Source organism: Myodes glareolus, chromosome 2 (assembly GCF_982192425.1).
Source record: "Myodes glareolus chromosome 2, mMyoGla1.1, whole genome shotgun sequence".
Taxonomy (NCBI): Eukaryota; Metazoa; Chordata; class Mammalia; order Rodentia; family Cricetidae; genus Myodes; species Myodes glareolus.
The window spans coordinates 42,367,106-42,385,110 of NC_142027.1; the positions used below are offsets into that span (position 1 = coordinate 42,367,106).

At 42.1% G+C, this 18,005-nt stretch overlaps 1 protein-coding gene across 3 annotated transcripts in view; it reads left to right on the forward strand.

The window, feature by feature from the left end:
* The window catches only part of St3gal6 (ST3 beta-galactoside alpha-2,3-sialyltransferase 6), a 60,211-nt gene that overhangs the window by 11,275 nt on the left and 30,931 nt on the right, over nt 1-18,005 (forward strand). For 2 of the 3 annotated variants that reach the window (XM_048422382.3, XM_048422378.3), the window contains exons 2-3: nt 5,391-5,557; nt 17,537-17,636. In XM_048422382.3, the coding sequence (XP_048278339.1) occupies nt 5,476-5,557; nt 17,537-17,636 (182 nt within the window). In that variant the 5' untranslated portion in view covers nt 5,391-5,475. Of the gene's footprint in view, nt 1-5,044; nt 5,187-5,390; nt 5,558-17,536; nt 17,637-18,005 lie in introns of those variants that run through there. The other variant, XM_048422381.3, reaches the window with a different exon arrangement.

Genomic DNA, 18,005 nt, shown 5'->3' on the forward strand with positions numbered 1-18,005 from the left:
TCTGTTTTGTTTTTTGTGGTTTTTTTTTTTTTTGTTATTTCCTAGTCCATTTTCATTTCTTAGTTCATCGATTGTCTTCAGCTTCTAGTCCTTGGCATTGATACCTGGAGAAAAGGGAGGGAGTTTTAGGCTACTTGTATCTTCTAGATAACATATGTATTTATCATAACATAAATTATAAAGCAGCATACCTTGGACAAGCAGTTCCGAGGCCAAAGGTTCTGTTTATGTTCTGGTTAACTGTGTTTAATTGTGTAACTGGGGATTTGCCTGACAGGTGGCCTTGTTTTCAACTCAACCTGTGCATCCTGAGATTCTATGGTGGATGCTAAATGGATGGGTAGTAATTGATCTAGGATGGACGGATGAGTATAAAGAGGGGAATGGGGGGGGGGACACAAATATGTCACTGCTCCCTTTCTCTGGCAGGTTTTCTTACTAAAGTGCTAATGGGATTTCAGGTCTCCTGAAGCCTGGGAGGGTTTTCCTCAGTCCTGCAGGATTTCTTGGGCTTCAGCCAGGAATTGAGAGGCACTATCTTGCCCTGCCTACGGAATGTGCTAAAGCATTTTTGTAGTTGTTTGTGAAAGCAGGACCAAATAGCTGGACTCCATGGAGACTCCAGTGTGCGGGCATTGCTTCTTAGGTTGGGAACACTAATTTCGTTTTATTTCCCAACTTGGGAATGGTGTGTGTTTTGTTGGAAATCATCTCAAACCACCCCGAGAGAAATGCACTTCTTTTGAAAATTGTGGACATTCAGTAAATTGTTATACATATCTTGAAATATATAATGTTTGAGGTTGGCCCCCTTTTTTGATGTTTGTTTATAAAAATGTTAAAAGCTCAGGAATTCCATAGAGAATTCTATATAGCTCTGACAATATACCTTGTTCTAATGCCCTTGATCTAAAAAAGCGCAGCAAACACAAATAGATAGATCCTTATTTTTAGTTACTAGGTCTTAGGCATTTTGTTGAGTTGCTTAATTGCCTGTCTGTTAACATTGTCTCTGTTGCACAGTAGACACTTCACAATCCTTTTTATTTTCTTTAAAAAAAAATGGCAGTTTTTATGTTTGTACTTTGGGTTGTTTTCTGGATGGAACATAGGACCAAGCATTCCAGAGAAACCTTAGTTTGTCTGTTTTTCCACATGGCTGATTTTCCTGCAGTCAGCATGGTTCTTGAAAGAGATAGAAAAATGTATTTGCCTCCTCATTAAAATGCCTTTTAAAAACAAAACAAAGCAAAAATAAGACCCCAAACAGAGTTTCTCTATGTAGCCCTGGCTGTTTGGAACTTGCTCTGTTTACCAGGCTGGCCTTGATTGAACTCAGAGATCCACCTGCCTCTGCTCCTGAGTGCTGGGATTAAAGGGGTATGCCACCCCACCCAGCTAGGATGCTTTGTTTTTAACATTATCATAGGTTCATATAAACTAGAAATCTGTTATCTTAAGATTTTTGTCATTGTTTGCATGTGTGTTTGCATGGTCACAGGTTCATATGAGCTTGCACTTGTGTTTACGAATGACGGCGTACCTTATTCTAATGTCTTTAAGGCAAAAATGCAGCAAATGCCAATAGATTTCCCTCTGCCCTGTTGTTTCTGGCGACTGCTCTCAGGCTGCTGTCGGAATGGTTGCAGGTGCTGTTCCCTCTGTCTGGAATGTTCTTCCTTCCTACAGACCCAGACTTGGTGCCCAGCAGGAGCCAGGGCCTGGTCGACATCCTGGTCGCAGCTGGCAGTGCAGTCCACTCAGGTTGGCATGACCCTGGGCATGGTGCATCCCTTTGTCGTCAACATGGCCACATGTTGTTTCGTGTGATTCACACTAAGCTTTCCGAAGCTGTGTCTTGCTTTTCCCTGCCTGGATTAGTTCCGATGGCTCCCAGCCATAATTTGATAAATGTTTATGAATGGCTTGCTGATGTATGTCTCTGAGGCACTGTATCCCTGATGGGTAGAACAATGTCTGGCATTGAGTAGAAACTGGGAGTTTATTTATGGAGTGTCAACAATGTCACTTTAGAGGTGAAAGCAGTGCTCCGAGTTAATTTTACTGAATAAATACTGAATTTTAGTCAATATTTGTTGCCATAAGAATTATTAGTCAAAAGAAAGAATTATTAGTCTACTGACATTAGAAAGTAAATACACAATGTATGGTTTCATAAAAATATATAACTGATAGTTTATTTGTAATAAATAACTAGTAGCCCAGGACACACCTCTCATTTATAGCTCGGGTTACATCTTCTAACAGTGGTGCACATGTTGTCACATGTATTTACCCTGAAAAGCGGGACAATTTCTAACACAGAGATCTTAAGGCTTGATTTCTGCTTTCTCTGAGCTTGATTCCGTTTCTTTGTTTTAAAAGTATCTGAAGAGGCCGAGAGAGAGGATGTAGCAGAGAAGAATTGGAAGAGACTGAATGATCTAGGCTCACTCGGAAACTAACCTGGCAGAATAGGTGATTTGAAAAGGGGACTTTGTAACTTCAGGAAGGAAACGCAGAGAGGTGGTTTACGCAGAGAGGTGGTTTGGGCTTTTGTTTGTTTGCTTGTTTTATTGTTTTCCCTTCTTTGCCCAGTACCGGGAAACTTGGGCCTCACTTGAGCCACCGGTCAAGCACTTCCCTACTGAGCTCTTTCCCCAGCCCCACTGCTATTTGTTTATGTTGAAACAGGATCTTACTAGTTGTCCAGGCTCACTGACCTTGGAGCTGTTCTGTCCCAGCCTCTAGAGCGGCTGGGATTACAGACTTGGACCAGCTGATCTGCCTTGGTCCTTGTTCATTGCAATAGTATTCTCTCTTGGAGGGAAACTAAAGAATGCTTACAGTTTGAGAAAGGGCTACTTTCAGGTCTGTATATTTCTCCAGCGAAGGTTTTGTGTAAGGTTCAGAACTGATCGAAAGCCCCAGTCATTACTAAATGAGCTGGGGAGTAGAGCAAAACATGACCAGTGGATTCCAGGTGGGAATTAGGTGAAACAGCAGGACTAGGGGAAGAACAGAGAGCCACAGGAGAGGTACCATTTGAGGCCTTGAGAGACTGTTTCCTTTTACAGGTACTCAAATTTTATAGAAATCAATGTGAATAATTACTTTAGAGCCTTCTTTTTCACATTCTGTATTACCATAAACCAGTAAATTATTGGCTGTGATTTGTTTCAAAGCTCAGGGTGAGAGTACCATTTTGTTTTTGTTTTAAATAGAAGTGGCTGGGCGGTGGGTGCACGCACCTTTAATTCCAGCACTCAGGAAGCAAAGGCAGGCAGGTCTCTGAATTCAAGGCCAACCTGGTCTACAGAGTGAGTTCCAGGACAGTCAGAGATACATGGAGAAAACCTTGTTTCGAAGCCCCCCGCAAAAAGAGAAGTGAACTGCATCTTTGCATTTATGTGTAATTAGTGTTCGAAATCTGACTGTAAGGTTCTCAAAATAGCATGATGTCACACTTTTTCTGGAACTGGGTATGTCCTCACAAAACCTCTTACCCTGTTACTAACTATCTGCCCCCAAATCAGGATTGGAAAGGACCTTTAAGTGTGTGTGTATATATATATGTGTACACACACACACACACACACACACACACACACGTACAGGACTGCATTTAGGAAACACTGGTTCACCTGGGGGCCTGCTGAAAGGGAGGACAATGAGGATTTGGCTCAGACCAGAAAGATCAGAATTGGCATGCCCAGCTGATGCCGATGGTTTTTAAGTGCTGCTCTGCAAATCCTGCCAAGTAGGCTGGGGAGCAGAGTAAGTATCTTTAGTAACGAGTGACTCACTAGCCCATGGTGAAACCTATTATTATCTTTAGGTAGCCTAAATCTTAGGAAATTCTCCCGAAGAAGGAGCTCAGACCTAGCTCTGTGAATAGCTTTCACACCACAGAATTCCTCTTCATGAAGATCCTTCAACCACGAGACTGGGCTCATTCTTGATCAAATGATTTTCCCTGGGAGTACCTACATCGCCATCTCCCAGCTGGTTTTGGTATGACATTGTTGGCTATTTCTTTATGATCTGTTCAGACTAAAGAGCCATGAAGAACCTTTCCAGCATTATAATTGTGATTCTTTTACTCCAGTTAGTCTGGAGTGGTATTTGGTAGAAGGTGAGAGAAACCCAGGAACTTTGCGTCCTAAATATTCATGGAAAGCAATTCGGTACAAATGTACAGATTTATCTTGATTCATTCTTTAAGTTCAAAGTTCTGCCTCATAGAACTGTTGCATGTAAGGGTGACCATCCAAAGCACTACTTCTGAGTTCTAAAAGGCTCAATTTCTTAGTACGTCTAAAGAGAAATAGTATATAATAGTATATGATAATGGTATTGTATATAAAAATAGTATTTTATCTTTTTGACAAGTTAAAAAAATTCTCCTCCATGACTCAAAACATTCACTAATTTGTGTTTCTCAGCAGGCTGTCAAGTGTTTGTTTACACATATACTGAGCTAGCCTAATGTACTCAACTTTGTAATCTCTTTTTGGTGGACTCTATCTTTGCCTGGCACTCAGCACAATTATAATCAGCACAATTATTTACGTAGACTGCACAAATAAAAAGTCACCCCCTTTTTGTTTCTGTATAACTGTTTTCTAAGAGGTCTTCCCCCCAAATGTTTTTAACAGAAGCAAGCTTATGACTTTTGTTGGTTAGTCTGTGTTCCAGTTAACCTTATATAGAAAAGCTGTATGAGGAGCAGTCTTAAGTCTTAAATTTCTTTTCAGTTTTTTTTTTTTTTGAGTTGGCCCATGGCACAGCTGACCCTAGGTGCTGGCTGAGCTTCTGCTGTGCCCATGCTGCTGTCTTGCTCATTATCCTGTTTCTGTTCTTCTCAACCCCCACCCCCATCTTCTTTCTTCAGTCTTAACCTCTGAAGGCTTTGAGAGCTTGGAGCCCTTCCTTTCACTTCTGCATTTAGCAGTAGAGCTGTGTGTGTGTGTGTGTGTGTGTGTGTGTGTGTGTGTGTGTGTGTGTGTGTGTGTGTGTGTGGAGAGAGAGAGAGAGAGAGAGAGAGAGAGAGAGAGAGAGAGCCCGAAAGTTAGACAGCTGCTTCTTTCACTTCCAGTTTGCTTTGGATTAATTGGGCCGAACACGATATTTTTCAAAGAAATTGAGCTGGATCCTTTGGAAAATCAGTCTGGAAGGACAGAAATGTAACGTGGGGCTTGCTCAGCTGTTTGGTTTCGTGTTTATTTCATTTAGCTTTTGTGTTTGGTATTCTCATCATCCCATAACGCAGTCTTTAGGAACTCATAGTTGATCTGACTAAAGCAGCGTTCTTATTATATTCGTTACTGGTTTCACCTCCCTGCAGCCTAGCCCTCCCCTAAATGTGCCACCTCTGTGTTTTGTTTCAGCGCTTGCAATTGAAGCTGCAGCACACCGCCTCACCGTGGATCGTTTCCAGCAGGCAGACCTCCACATGTCGGCAGTAGGCTCCTGATGCAGTCCCTCCTCCTCCTCCATCCCTCCGCACTGTTCTCAAAGAGAGTGGGCCTTCAAGAAACACACCCCAAAAGTGCAGGTTGGTGGAGGCCACTCAGCCTTGTCTCGGGCTGCTTAGCTGTGAGTCTCAATGCGGGAAATGCGGAGTTCCTTGCAGGTGGCACGAATGTGTCTGTCTCCAGCTGCCTGCTGTTTTCAAGCTCTGCAGGTGGCTGCAAAGCTCAGAAGACGTAAACCAGTCCGTTTATGTCTATCCAGAAGGCAGGCTACTGAGGCTGGGAAACTTTGTTTGTTTGTTTGTTTGATAAATTTCATGCACCAACTCATCATTTATTCGGAGAAAGCTTTAAAGCAAAAAAAAAAATCCATCAGGAATCATTCACTTAAAAACAAACCCCACGAGCTCTTGCGAATTTGTTAACAGTGAATCCCTTTAAGTCCTTTGTTAGGTTGTGTCTCTGTGTGTCTCTGTATGATCCCGAGTGCCATTGAGGTTTTGTCTCTGGGCGCATCTGTATGATCCTGAGCGCCATTGAGCATGCTCGTGTGCCAACACGCATGCTGCGGAGGCCAGCAGACTAGCATCAGGAGTCAGCTCTCTCCTTCTACCAAGTGGGTCCGAAAGACCAAACTCCGGTTGTCAGTCTTTGTGGAAGGCAGCTTTCCTCACTAAGTCAGAGGTTCTCAACCTTCCTAATGCTGCAGTCCTTTAGTACAGTTCCTCATGTTGTAGAGACCCTCAACCATATAATTATTTCGTTGCTACTGATATGAATCATAACATAAATATCTGCTATGCACAATGGTTGAGAGCCACCGTGCTAAGCCATCTTGCTGGCTCAACATCTTATTTGCAAATCTTTTTGTATAGGACACATCTGGATTGAGGGTATTATGCTTTAGCAACACCCTAAATATTTAAATTTAGCAATTTAAATATTCACTGTGCTCTTGGAATTTAGTCCTTGAGAACTTCTTGAGTTCTTGTTTATTAATCCTGATACGATATGATTTGTGGTGTTTCATAGCCCACCACCACCCCAGAATAACCCCGGGTCTTACGCTTCACTATAGTGAACCTAGACTTGGATGGTCAGATGAGATCCTCGGTTTCTTTCTGCTACCAACCTGTTGATGGAATCCGACCTGTAATCTTGATTTTGCCATTCTTGTCAGTCTTCCCATTTTTTGGCATCAAGGAGATGGAATGATTTTGAGAGTCTCTATAATAACAAAAGTCAAAGATTCAAGTCCCAGCCCTGCTGCCGACATTGTTGGTGTCCATGGGCAGGTTTTGTCCCTTCTGTGTAGTGTCTCCATCAGGTTGAGAGGGATGGAAAAATAAATACCCATTTTAGAGGCTGATTTTGATGACTAAAGGTCTCTACATCTACAATATTCAGAACCGTCTTGCCAGCAAAAAGTTCTGAGAAAAGGGTTTGGTAAATTTTAGCTCCTTGTTGTGATCTGCTGCTCAGTGTGCTGATGGGGTTTTGACAGGCTGGGAAGAGGAAACCTCAGCTGAGAAAAGGCCTCCACTTGTGGGAAGGCCTGGCCCATTGTGGGCTTCAGTTCCTCCCACCGGGTTCCTCCCCTGACTTCCCATTACAGATGGACCATCATCTGTGACACTCCCCACGTTGCTTTTGACCAGTGTTTTATCACAGCCATAAAAAGCAGACTACTGTGTGCATACTATGTCTGTATCCATTTGCTGGCCCTAGAGCTTGTAGGCTTTCCAGTCTTCACCCTCACCTTGTTAAACGTGTTGAGTCGCAGTATTTGCTTCCACATCTAGAACACAAAAGCTAACTCTTTCTCAACACAATAAGAGATCTTAGTATAAGATGAACCTATTCACCAGCTTAGATTATTTGTAAGGGTTTTGATTTTGTTTCTAATTTTTAGACAAATGTGAAGCAAGGAGGGGTGATAAGCATCAGTGATCCCAGCAATTGGGAAGTGGAGGCAGAGGGGTCAGCCAGACTGGCTGTGTATAGTGAGCGTGAGGAACAACTAGCTATGGGATACCTGCTTCAAGAAGAAACGGAAAGGATTTGAAATGCTGACTATAAATTGGGATTTGCTTGATTTTTATTGTCACTCAGTAGCTGTGTAGTTTTATTATGAAAATGATAAAGAAGGTATTGTTTCCCTGGCAGAAGTAGGATTTAATTTTGAATTTCGCCAAAGAATTCCCACTTCTGTTTGGGATGCTTTTAATTTTACATTCAGAAGTATGTAATTAAGGGAGACTTCCTGTCAGTAGACACTTAGAAATGTCAAAATTAGTGTACAGACATAATTGTTACTGTGGTGACAGAGACTGAATTTTTGAGGTTATTATTAGCATTATGTCACGAGTTCTGTAAGATCCTTACCTTTTGTGTTTTCAAGACAGTTTTGGGTAAAGACTTGGTGTATGGCCAGTTTCACTAATTCTAAAAGAAACATCAAAATAAGATTTAAAAGTTCTTACAACCTGCCAGTTGCTTTAATTGCATGCATTAGTTGTAACACTTCCGTTACATAACTAGTCCCCATTTTGTAGAGGACAAAGAGACACAAAGCAGCCAAGCAGATTCCAGAGTCTTTCGAGTAGTCAGGAATCGCAGAGACTGAAATCTAAGGTGTTCAACTGACAGGCGATCTGAACGCTCAATTGTGTTGCTGCCTACAAACTGCAAATTGCATGAAAAAGATGGGGAGCAGTCAATGAAAGGGCTAAATGATATAGAAGTCTAGGATTCTGGCCTCAGCGGTTTTATGGGTATGTGGTAGACAGTCAGTGAAAGTCTCACTGTGGGTTCTTGGCAGGATGGGGACCGACTGCACGTGGAGAGCTGGAGGCCAGCCCTAACACGTGGGCTGGCTTAAAGCGAACATTAGAGGTCATTCCGAGTAGCTGAGTGATCCGTAATGAGAATAAGGGTTTGAGAAACAAGATTAAGATAGCTGCCTGGGAGCTTGAGTGTGGATTGGCAGAGGTGGAAGTGGGTGGAGATCTAGAAGCATGCAGAGAAACGACGAACAACACAGGCTCTTGTGGCACCACCCAGAGGGAAGTGGGCTGGATATTTAACACCATAGAGATCAGCAAGCATGGGACAAAAGAAAGACCAATGACGTCAGCAGTACCATTTAATTCCCTACTGATTTGTTTATTCGTTCTGTTACTGAAGGCTAAACACTTCTGATGAGTTTTTAGGTTTCTTTTTCACAACCTTGGCTGTTCCTCTGTAGTTTAGTACTTAGGGCCACATTCTGTCTAAGTGTCCTAAACTTTTGATTCCTTCTTAGCTCTAAGATTGTCATTTCTGGATCCAAGCTGTAAATCGCAGTAACTGGAAATACGTTGTCAGAATTTGAGCCGTGATTCATTTGGCACTTTAAAAAAGACTTTTGTTTCTATTTGTTTTTATTTATTTACTTATTTGATATGTGTGTGTGTGTGTGTGTGTGTGTGTGTGTGTGTGTATGTTTGTGTGAAGAAACAGAGAGGAGGGAGGGAAGGAGACATGTTACCAAGATAATTTATGGAGGTTGGTTCTCTCCTTTAATCATGTGGGTCCTGGGGTTGAGCTCAGGTTCAAAAGTGGTTCTCCACATTTCCTCCCCCAAACATGAGCAGATCATGGGACAGTGGTAGTAGGTAGGGGATTGAAGTGGCAGTTCTGCAGGCTCAACCACATCTGGTGAGTTCACAGATAAACCACAGACACAGAGCCCAGCTCTTCTTCAACTCTCCCTTATCCTCAAAGGGTGTTTCGTTTGTTTCTTCCAAGAAATGTCTATTCATTTGCCATTTTGAAAGATGCCTAAAGGCTGAAGCATGGGAGTTGGAAGAAACTTCTAAAATCTCAAAACCCCTGGTTTTCATGAGGGCCTGACCCTCTCAGTGGGGTCCTGTGACTTCCAGCAGGGCTTTGGAAGCATGCATCACCAGGCATCTGTAAAAGTCCCTCTTCTGACTCAGAGGACCAGAGAGTGTAAGAGGGTGAATTTCCCTGCCTTCCTGGGCCGTACTGAGTACTAGGGAAGTGAGATATTATTTTTAACCAGTAACAGATAGCTAAAATGATTTTTGACTTTGTGTAGCTTAATTTCTGTACCGCACGGACTGCTGTTCTCTATATCCTGAGGGCACATATGCATTACATATAACTATATGTTTCTAATCAATGTATTTTCTTTCATGCAGTTAGAGCGTCTTTTCCCAATAGTATATTAAAATAGAAAAATAGGTCAGGCTATTGCTAAAGATGACTCATGCTAGTAATCCCAGCACATGAGCAGTAGACACAATAGAATCGGGAATTCAAGTTTAACTTCTGCTACAATAGTGAGTTGAAGGCCAGCCTGGGCTACATGAAACTGTCTCAAAAAAAAAAAAATTCCATTCTAAAATAAGTGGATCACCAGGCAGGGGTGGCACATATCTTTAATCCCAGAACTCAGGATGCATATCTCTGAGTTTGAGGACAACCTGGTCTGCAGAGTGAGTTCTAGGACAGCACAGAGAAACCCTATAGTGGTGTAGGAGGGTCTTCTTTCTATGTGTTGCAAGGGGGGGGGGGGAGGAGGGAGGGAGGGAGGGAAGGAGGGAGAGAGAGAGAGGTTTCTGAGATGAGAAACATAAATAGATAGACAGGAAGATTGATAGAAGTGCATCCCTGAGAGAAAACAGGAGTACACAGAGGGAGTAGAAAACTTCCTTGTGTATGTGCAATGGGGCAGAGTATCAAAGAGTATCAAGAGAGAGGTTCCAAGAATAGGAACTTTAGTTCATTTATTTTTAGCATGCGATATTTTAGCATCCAATACAGTTGCTGATAGCTGAATGGTTTTTGTGCCTGCTGTGCTATTAAAAATAAAAATTATGCTGCAAGTCATTTCTCTCCTTTTCATGTGCTCCGTGAGCATGTCCCCTGTGGGTAGGGCTGGGGGAATGTGGGGGTTTCGTCATCTGCTTTGACAATGGCAGCTTACATTCAAGTAGATGGAAAAGGTTGTCTGCATATGCTCAGGATGAAATCTACCCAGCAGAGCACTGGCTTTCTGCACAGACTGAAAGAGAACGGTGTGTGTGGCTGAACATTAGTGCATTATCCAAACAACTGATGGATGGGAGACAAAGAAGCTCCATTATACATGATGTTGCTTTCCTGCCAGGAAAAAGAAAACAGCTATGGCTTTTGAAAGTGGCTAGAATTTATACAGTTGAGGAAAATTTGTTGAGACTACTCGAAAAAATTTTTTTGGAGGGGATAAAAACCAAGTTATAATTTTCTATTGGTTTATTTGTAGGTGTTCTCTTCATTTTAATATTTTTAATCATATGATAGTAGCTAATAACTTCAGATTTGAAGTAATAGTTTCATTTGGCATAATAGTGTATGTTATTTGTGTATGTCCCTTGTTTCTTTAATTATTGCCTATTAAAAATTTTGGGATGTTTCTAGGAGAAAATTCCATCAATACTTTAAACTATCTCTATGTGCAATAGATTAAGGTGTTTGTAAGTCAGTGCATTTTAATAAATACTTATTTAATGTACATCATAACATTATTTTCTACTTGCTTAGTGTTGGAAATTGAACCTAAGCCTAACATGCTAAACACATGCTCTATCACTGAGCTACACCTCAGTCTCTGTGTTTTAATTTTAAAGTATATAATTAAGTTCATAGAGTTATAGTCAAAATTACAGTTATTATAGTTTTACTTAATATACAGTTTAAACTTGTGGGCTATGAAATCAGATAGTTGCCAGTTTGAATTCTGACCACTGGTCTAAGTATTAAACAATTTCACTGAGTATTTTGAACCTCTTGACTTAGTTATTATGTACAAAAGGGCTTAATACAATGCTATGCATTTACTCTGTACATAATGAACTATGCTATTATCTACAAGGTCATGGCCTACAGAGAATAAACGGCCTTAGTATAGAAGAGGGTCTTCCCTGCACCTTGGGGGCATCAAGGAAAGTAATAAGGACATTAGAAGGAGGTTGTGAGCTGAAGACTGAGGCTCTTCCATCTGTCAAAGTGGGGTCCACCATTTTAAGTAAGACTTGAGCTAAGCAAAGATGGCTGGTCCTATGAGGTTTAGGCTTAGGGCTGGATCTAAACATTAGAAATTAACATAGACTCAAGCTTGGAGGTTTCTTCACATGGGTATGTAACTGCAGAGAACAGTCACAAACAATGAGTAGAAAGAGGAAAGAAGGCAGGATGTGAGATCTGTTGGCCTCATTCTAGACAGTCTTGACCGTGTGTCAGTATGAGCTGAGGATGGGCAGAAGTGGAGGAAGGGCCTTGGAAGGGCAGAACGGACACAAGTGTCTGTAGGACCACCGGGTCACGATGTAGGGGTGAGTCTTGGACAAGGGTGTCTAAGGAAAGTAACAGCCAAAGTCTAGCTGGGCTGAAATCATAGATACCGGGTGCTCACATCGTTGAGAGGAGCTCACAGTCTGTTCCTTTCTAATTTGCACAAATAGGTAATTCACTAGGGCTTAGCAACAGCACACTGGGTATAAGAGCTGGCCTAACGTGAACAGTTAAGTCATGTTTCTCTGACCAAGCAGAAAGCACAAGAAAGCCACAGAGAACATGGGGACATGGTTTAGGACCTGGGTAATTTAAATAAGTAAGCAAATAATTAAATAAATAAATAAAATTTGGCTACCAAGCTGTTGGAGGGAAGGGCAAGTGAGCGAGTGCGAATAAATGAATGCAGATATTTGGAAAGTGTGATCCGATGTTGGAACCTTCCAATGGAACCAGCTTTGGCAAATGAATGCTATCTACGGGAATCCGCTCAAACCACTGAGCTGCTAGCCCTGGGCTCTGCAGGCTCCCTTTTCTTGAATCAAGATTGGCACCAGATCTTGGGGTGTCTTAGTGTACAAAAGGTCCTGGAGAAAGGCCAAGAGGAAATAGGGCCATAGAAACCAGACAGCAGGGATCTGCAAACACTTCGTGTAGAAAAAAGCCAACACCAGGGCTGTTTCTGATCTGCTATTGAATGAGATTGATTTTGAGACCAGCAGGATTTTTGTGCTTGGTGAGTTTTCATTATTGTTGTTGAATATGCTTTCTTCTCTTTTGACTGTTTAGCAAGCTCCCTGGGGCTAGAGAAAACATTAGGAGGCCCCTAAAAAAAAATGGTCATTTTTTTAGTGCTGTTTTATAGGGTTTGCTTGTTTCTGCAAATAATACAGGAAAAGTGAGGAGGGGCAGGTTGGAAGGAGAAGAATGGAGACAAGTAGGGTTTTATTTCAGCAGAGTTTGTGTCAGAAACTGTAAACTTCCCATTTTACTAATTGGCATTGAATCATTTCTGCTAAAAAAAAATGGGTGGAATTGACAGAGAAATATTCTGTAGTGTTTAATCTGGTATCAAGAGTTTGGACCTGCTCATCTGTGAAAGGACCCCTTGGAGAGACAGCTGTGTACAGGGGACTCTGGCCTAGGAGCTACTGCTTGAGTCACATGATTCTGTCACACATCAGGTGTGAAACTTCTCTCAGCCCTTCAGGTCCTCAGCTCCAAAATAGAAACTGTGGGCGGTCCACTTCCTCACGGTTGTTAGGGCGGCGTGTGATGATTCACCAGAACCCTTCCCCAGATGCTTGCTTTTCAATGAATTCATGTCATCATAAGCCCTTGGCCATGTGCCACACACTAGGCATTTACAATGAAAAATTAGTTGGACCATTGAGTTCTGATATCTGTAACTATATTCAACAACCATCGTCTCTGCAACTTCTGTGTGACATCCCCTGTGGAGGAGAAACATCCAAAAAGTAGTGCATGCTTCCATGTGGTCCTGTTGGAGACCATCTGTTATGGACGCAACAAACCCAAAGTTTTCTTTTTCTACATCGGGATTCTATAGTGAGTCCCAGAGCAGCGCTTCTCAAACTTCTGTATGCATTAAGAACCTCATGTTCAGGGGGTGTTCAGTTGCTGCCGTGGCTCCCATCTCACCCTGGATGGTGCTGACTTTCGGGCTCTGCGCAGAGAGAGTTCCCCTTCACTGTTATGTGCACTTCCCAAACAATGACGGCAGAGCACCTGGAGGAAGTTGTAGAATACAATTCTCTCTTTCGAGCTCCCCTCTTGCCTTTTATTTTGAGATGACAGGATGATCCAGGAATAGATCTCTAAGGGACAGACCAGGCTCTCTTTCTGGCTCTCTTAAATCATGTGATGGGAGACATCCTTTTTTTCCTCACTTGCCTGGAGGCTCATAGCCACACAGCTACTTAGCAAGCTTATTGTGACCCTTAGAGGAAATGTTAGCCTTCCAGGCTGTTGGTGATCTTAGCAGCTCAATACAAACAGTACATTCTTTTGCTCTTGAAGAGAAGGGAAAGTTGTTGCCTTAAAAAACCGTGTGTGTGTGTGTGTGTGTGTGTGTGTGTGTGTGTGTGCGCGTGTGCGTGACATGTACTTAAACTTGTGTATGTAGGCCAGAGATCATCATCTTTCTCAATCACTCTCCTCCTTATCTTTTGAAACCAGGCCTTTCACTGAACCTGGCGTTCATCTGTTTGGCCCTTCTGGCTGGTCACTGAGCTCCAGGGATCTGTGTGCTCCGCACTATCTCTGCGCAGTGTCGGGTTTACCGAAAACTCAGAAAATTGGCTACCCATCACGTTTCATGTCAGGATCTTAAAATGTGCTGGCTGGCTTGTTTGTCGAAGTTGCATTCTAGACTCTTACGACTTTTCAAAGCCATACATTGTCTGTAAGAATCCTGAGCGGGTTTCCTTTGAATACTCTTGCTTAACGCAACCTAGTCGTTCCATTTATGGGATTACAATTAAAGAATTAATCTATTTATGAAAGCTTCTTCCTGTGAACAGACAGAGGGGCCATACATGTTTATCACCAGGGTACCCTGGTTGGCCCTAGTTTACTGTGCACCTTGAATATCATCAAAGCTGTAAGTTGGCAATGAGATTTCAGAAAGTGCCTAGGCTGCCTCAGGGTTGTTTTTTTTTTCTTTTCGGGTGCTGTGTTTAACACCTCTGGAAAAGCAGGTTTTTTTACTTTTTGGGAAAAAAAAGAATGCTTTCTCATACTCCTTTGTTTTCAGTTGAACCATGTATTAGTAAGTGAAAAACAAGACGATAACAGGATTGTCACTTACCCATAATGCTAGGCTTCATAAAATTACCCCCTCAGGGGTATGTCTTAAGGGATGGATAAGCAGATTGAATGCTAACTACTAACATTTCTAGGCCCTTATGTGGAACTATATTTTTTAAATTTTGCTGACAAACTGGGAAGTTATATCTTTATTAAATATTTATATGAAGTATATTATTCCGAGTAGAAGTTTAAATCCGTATTTTGAGCATGTATCAAGGTTATAACATTGCGCTGTAGTCTCTTGCTTCCCACAACCCTGTGATAACCTGCTGAGAATGGGGGTGTGCTCCTGCTTATAGACTGTGATCACTCATGCTACAAGCAGACTGACTGACCAAGGCCCCCAGGCCTCAGGTGGAGTTGGGCTGTGGATCATGGGATTTCCCAGCAATTACACAAACTCAATGACATGTATGTGCAGACTAAAGTTTACTCACCTAGCTCCCTTGTTTACTTGCTTTCTGCCCTCATTGAAACTAATTTATTACGATGGTGCGCGGGCGTGGTGGCTGCCAGGGCGATAGCTGATTGTCAGAAGTGACCAGGCCCCGTCAGGTAGTCATTACAGGTAGACATTACAGGTTAGGACTGCTTAGCAGATCTCCTACATTAACATTCACACCAATGAGTCTTAGCTCTGAGAAACCTAGGCAACTGTGATTCTTAAGATGACTCCCTGTTAGAAAAGCAAACAAAACAAGTAAAATGCTTGAGTTTTGTTTAGTATGCTCCATTTACAAAAGCAAAAAGTGGCCTAAGATTTCCAGCTAGGGGATAAGAGGATGGCTCAGCTGATAAAGCGCTTGCTATACAAGTATGAGGACATGAATTCCACCCTCAGAATCCATGCAAACAAGCTGAGCATGAGAGCAGACATATATAATCCTAGTGCTGGGGAGGCAGGGACTGGCAGGTCCCTGGCACTGTCTCACCATCTGTATAAAAACCAAAAGCAGCAACTGAAAAGGAATGGCACTTGAGGTTGTCCTCTGGTCTCTGCATGCTTGCACACATACATGTGTATGAAGTATATGTGCACACACAAATACACACAATTTGAACACAAAAGGGATTTTCACTTTAACCTATTTTCCCTTTAGAAGAAACTGGACATGATTCCAGCCTGCCCTTACTTTGTATACTCAGCAGGTCCCTGGATTCAGGTCACTACATATGGATAAGAAAGAAAGGAATGGAATATGAAGTCGGTTAGATCATCTGGGACCTTGGTAAAGGAAGCAGAGCGATGATGTCCCTGTTTAAAGACAAATGCACTGAAATAAAAGGGTGTGTTTTAGAACTACATATTAAGCATGACTTCTGTGTTTAATTTTATAGTAAAATAGGAGATTTTCATGTCTGGCTTTGAAGCAAAGGGCAGGAATACCAAACAAACACACTTCAAATGTTTCCAGTGGCCTGGTAGTGGTGTGGCTCACACCTTTACTCTCAGCACTTGGGAGGCTGAGGTAGGCGGATCTCTGTGAATTTGAGGTCAGCCTGGTCTACAAAGTGAGTGCCAGGGCAACCAGGACTGTTACACAGAGAAACCAAGTTTCAGTAAACCAAAACAAACAGACAAAAAAAGTTTCCAGTGGTTCTCAGACTTCCTCGTGATGTGTCCCTTTAATATAGTTCCTTGCTCATGTTGTGGTGAACCTCATCATAAAATGATTTTGTTGCTCCTTCATAACTGTAGTTTTGCTGCTGCTATGAATTGTAATACAAACATCAGGTATGTAAGTATCTGATATATGACCCCACACAGGTTTTGAGAACCCCTGGTTATATTTTATATTCCATAAAGTATTGTGTGGTATGTGTGTGTTACAATCTAGAGAAGATTGTCGTCTTTATTTTTTTCTGCCTACAAAGGTACAAGGAGTAACACATTAATGCAAAACAAAGCTGAATATGGCTATGCTGTGATGTTGAAGAGTCAATACTAATGCCTGAAAGTTGAAATGTTTTAATAGTTTCCCCTATTTTTTGAAATGAGGAAAAGGGCACTGAAACTATGACACATCGTATTTGGAGTCACTTCAGGCCGCGAAGGGGTCAAGTGGTTATTCACATCTTAAAGCACAGACTCACTTTTTATTGGAAAGGATCAAAAAAGATATTCTTCGGTGTTTTTGAAGAAAGGTTTTGGGTGTGGAGATATGTAAATTCTCTTTTTGAAGAATTTTTTCCATTTTTACCTAATATGAAAAAGCTTCAGAGAAGCCTCTAGCTTTGGCACCACAGAGCCGTTGGTTGTTGGAAACCTGCATCATATGCTGATCAATTGCTAAGACTAAATCCAAGTGTTCTTTCTGTACATTCAGGGAGCATTTTCTTTTCTTTTTTAATTTTTTATTTATAAGGTTTTTTTTCATTTTACATACCAACCACAGTTCCCCCACCCTCCCCTCCTCTTACTCCCCTGTCACCTTTCCCCCCACCAACTCCCCATCCACTCCTCAGAAAGGGTAAGGCCTTCCATGGGTCAACAAAGTCTGGCACATCAAGTTGAGGCAGAACCAAGTTGTTCCCCCTGCCCTCCCTCCCCGTATTGAGGCTAAGCAAGGTAGCCCTCCATAGGGAATGGCCTCCAAAAAGCCGGTTCATACACTAGGGCTAGGGATAAATCCTGGTCCCACTGACAGTGGGTCTACGGACTTCCCAAATCACAGAACTGTCATCACTTTCAGAAGGCCTAGTCGGTCCTATGCAGGCTCCCTAGCTATCAGTCCAGAGTCAGGGAGCTCCCTCAGTGACCACTTTCAATGTTATAGACCCATGTCATTTTTCTCTTCTCTCTGTATAGATTTATTTATTAATTCAAGTATTTGAACCGTCGTGAAAACCATCTGTATAACCATCCCCTCTGTCTTTGGTTCCTGTTTCAGGCAGGCTAGCCATGAGAGGGTACCTCCTGGCCCTATTCTTGAGTTGCGTCTTCCTCTATTATGTGCTACACTGTATCCTGTGGGGAACAAATGGCTATTGGTAAGTTTGTTTTATTACCTAACATGACTTTCAAACTGTCTTCCCCTTATTTATCTAAAGAATCGTCCAGAGTATTGTATTGTTTTGTATTGTATTTCAATATTGTATCCAAGATTGTAACATGTTGGATTTTTGTCTAGCCTTTCAACCATACACTGGGATTTTACTGTTCAGGATACTGTAGATTGTTTCTCTAACAATTTAAAACTGTTGAGTAGGTCTGGGGAGATGGTTCAGTGGGTCAAGTGCTTGCTGCTTATGGAGGAGGGCCTGGTGGTAGGTTGCTAGAACCCATGTGAAAACCAGGTATGAAAACCCTGTGCATTGGTAACCCCAACACTGGGGAGGAGGGAAGGGCTGGAAACAGGA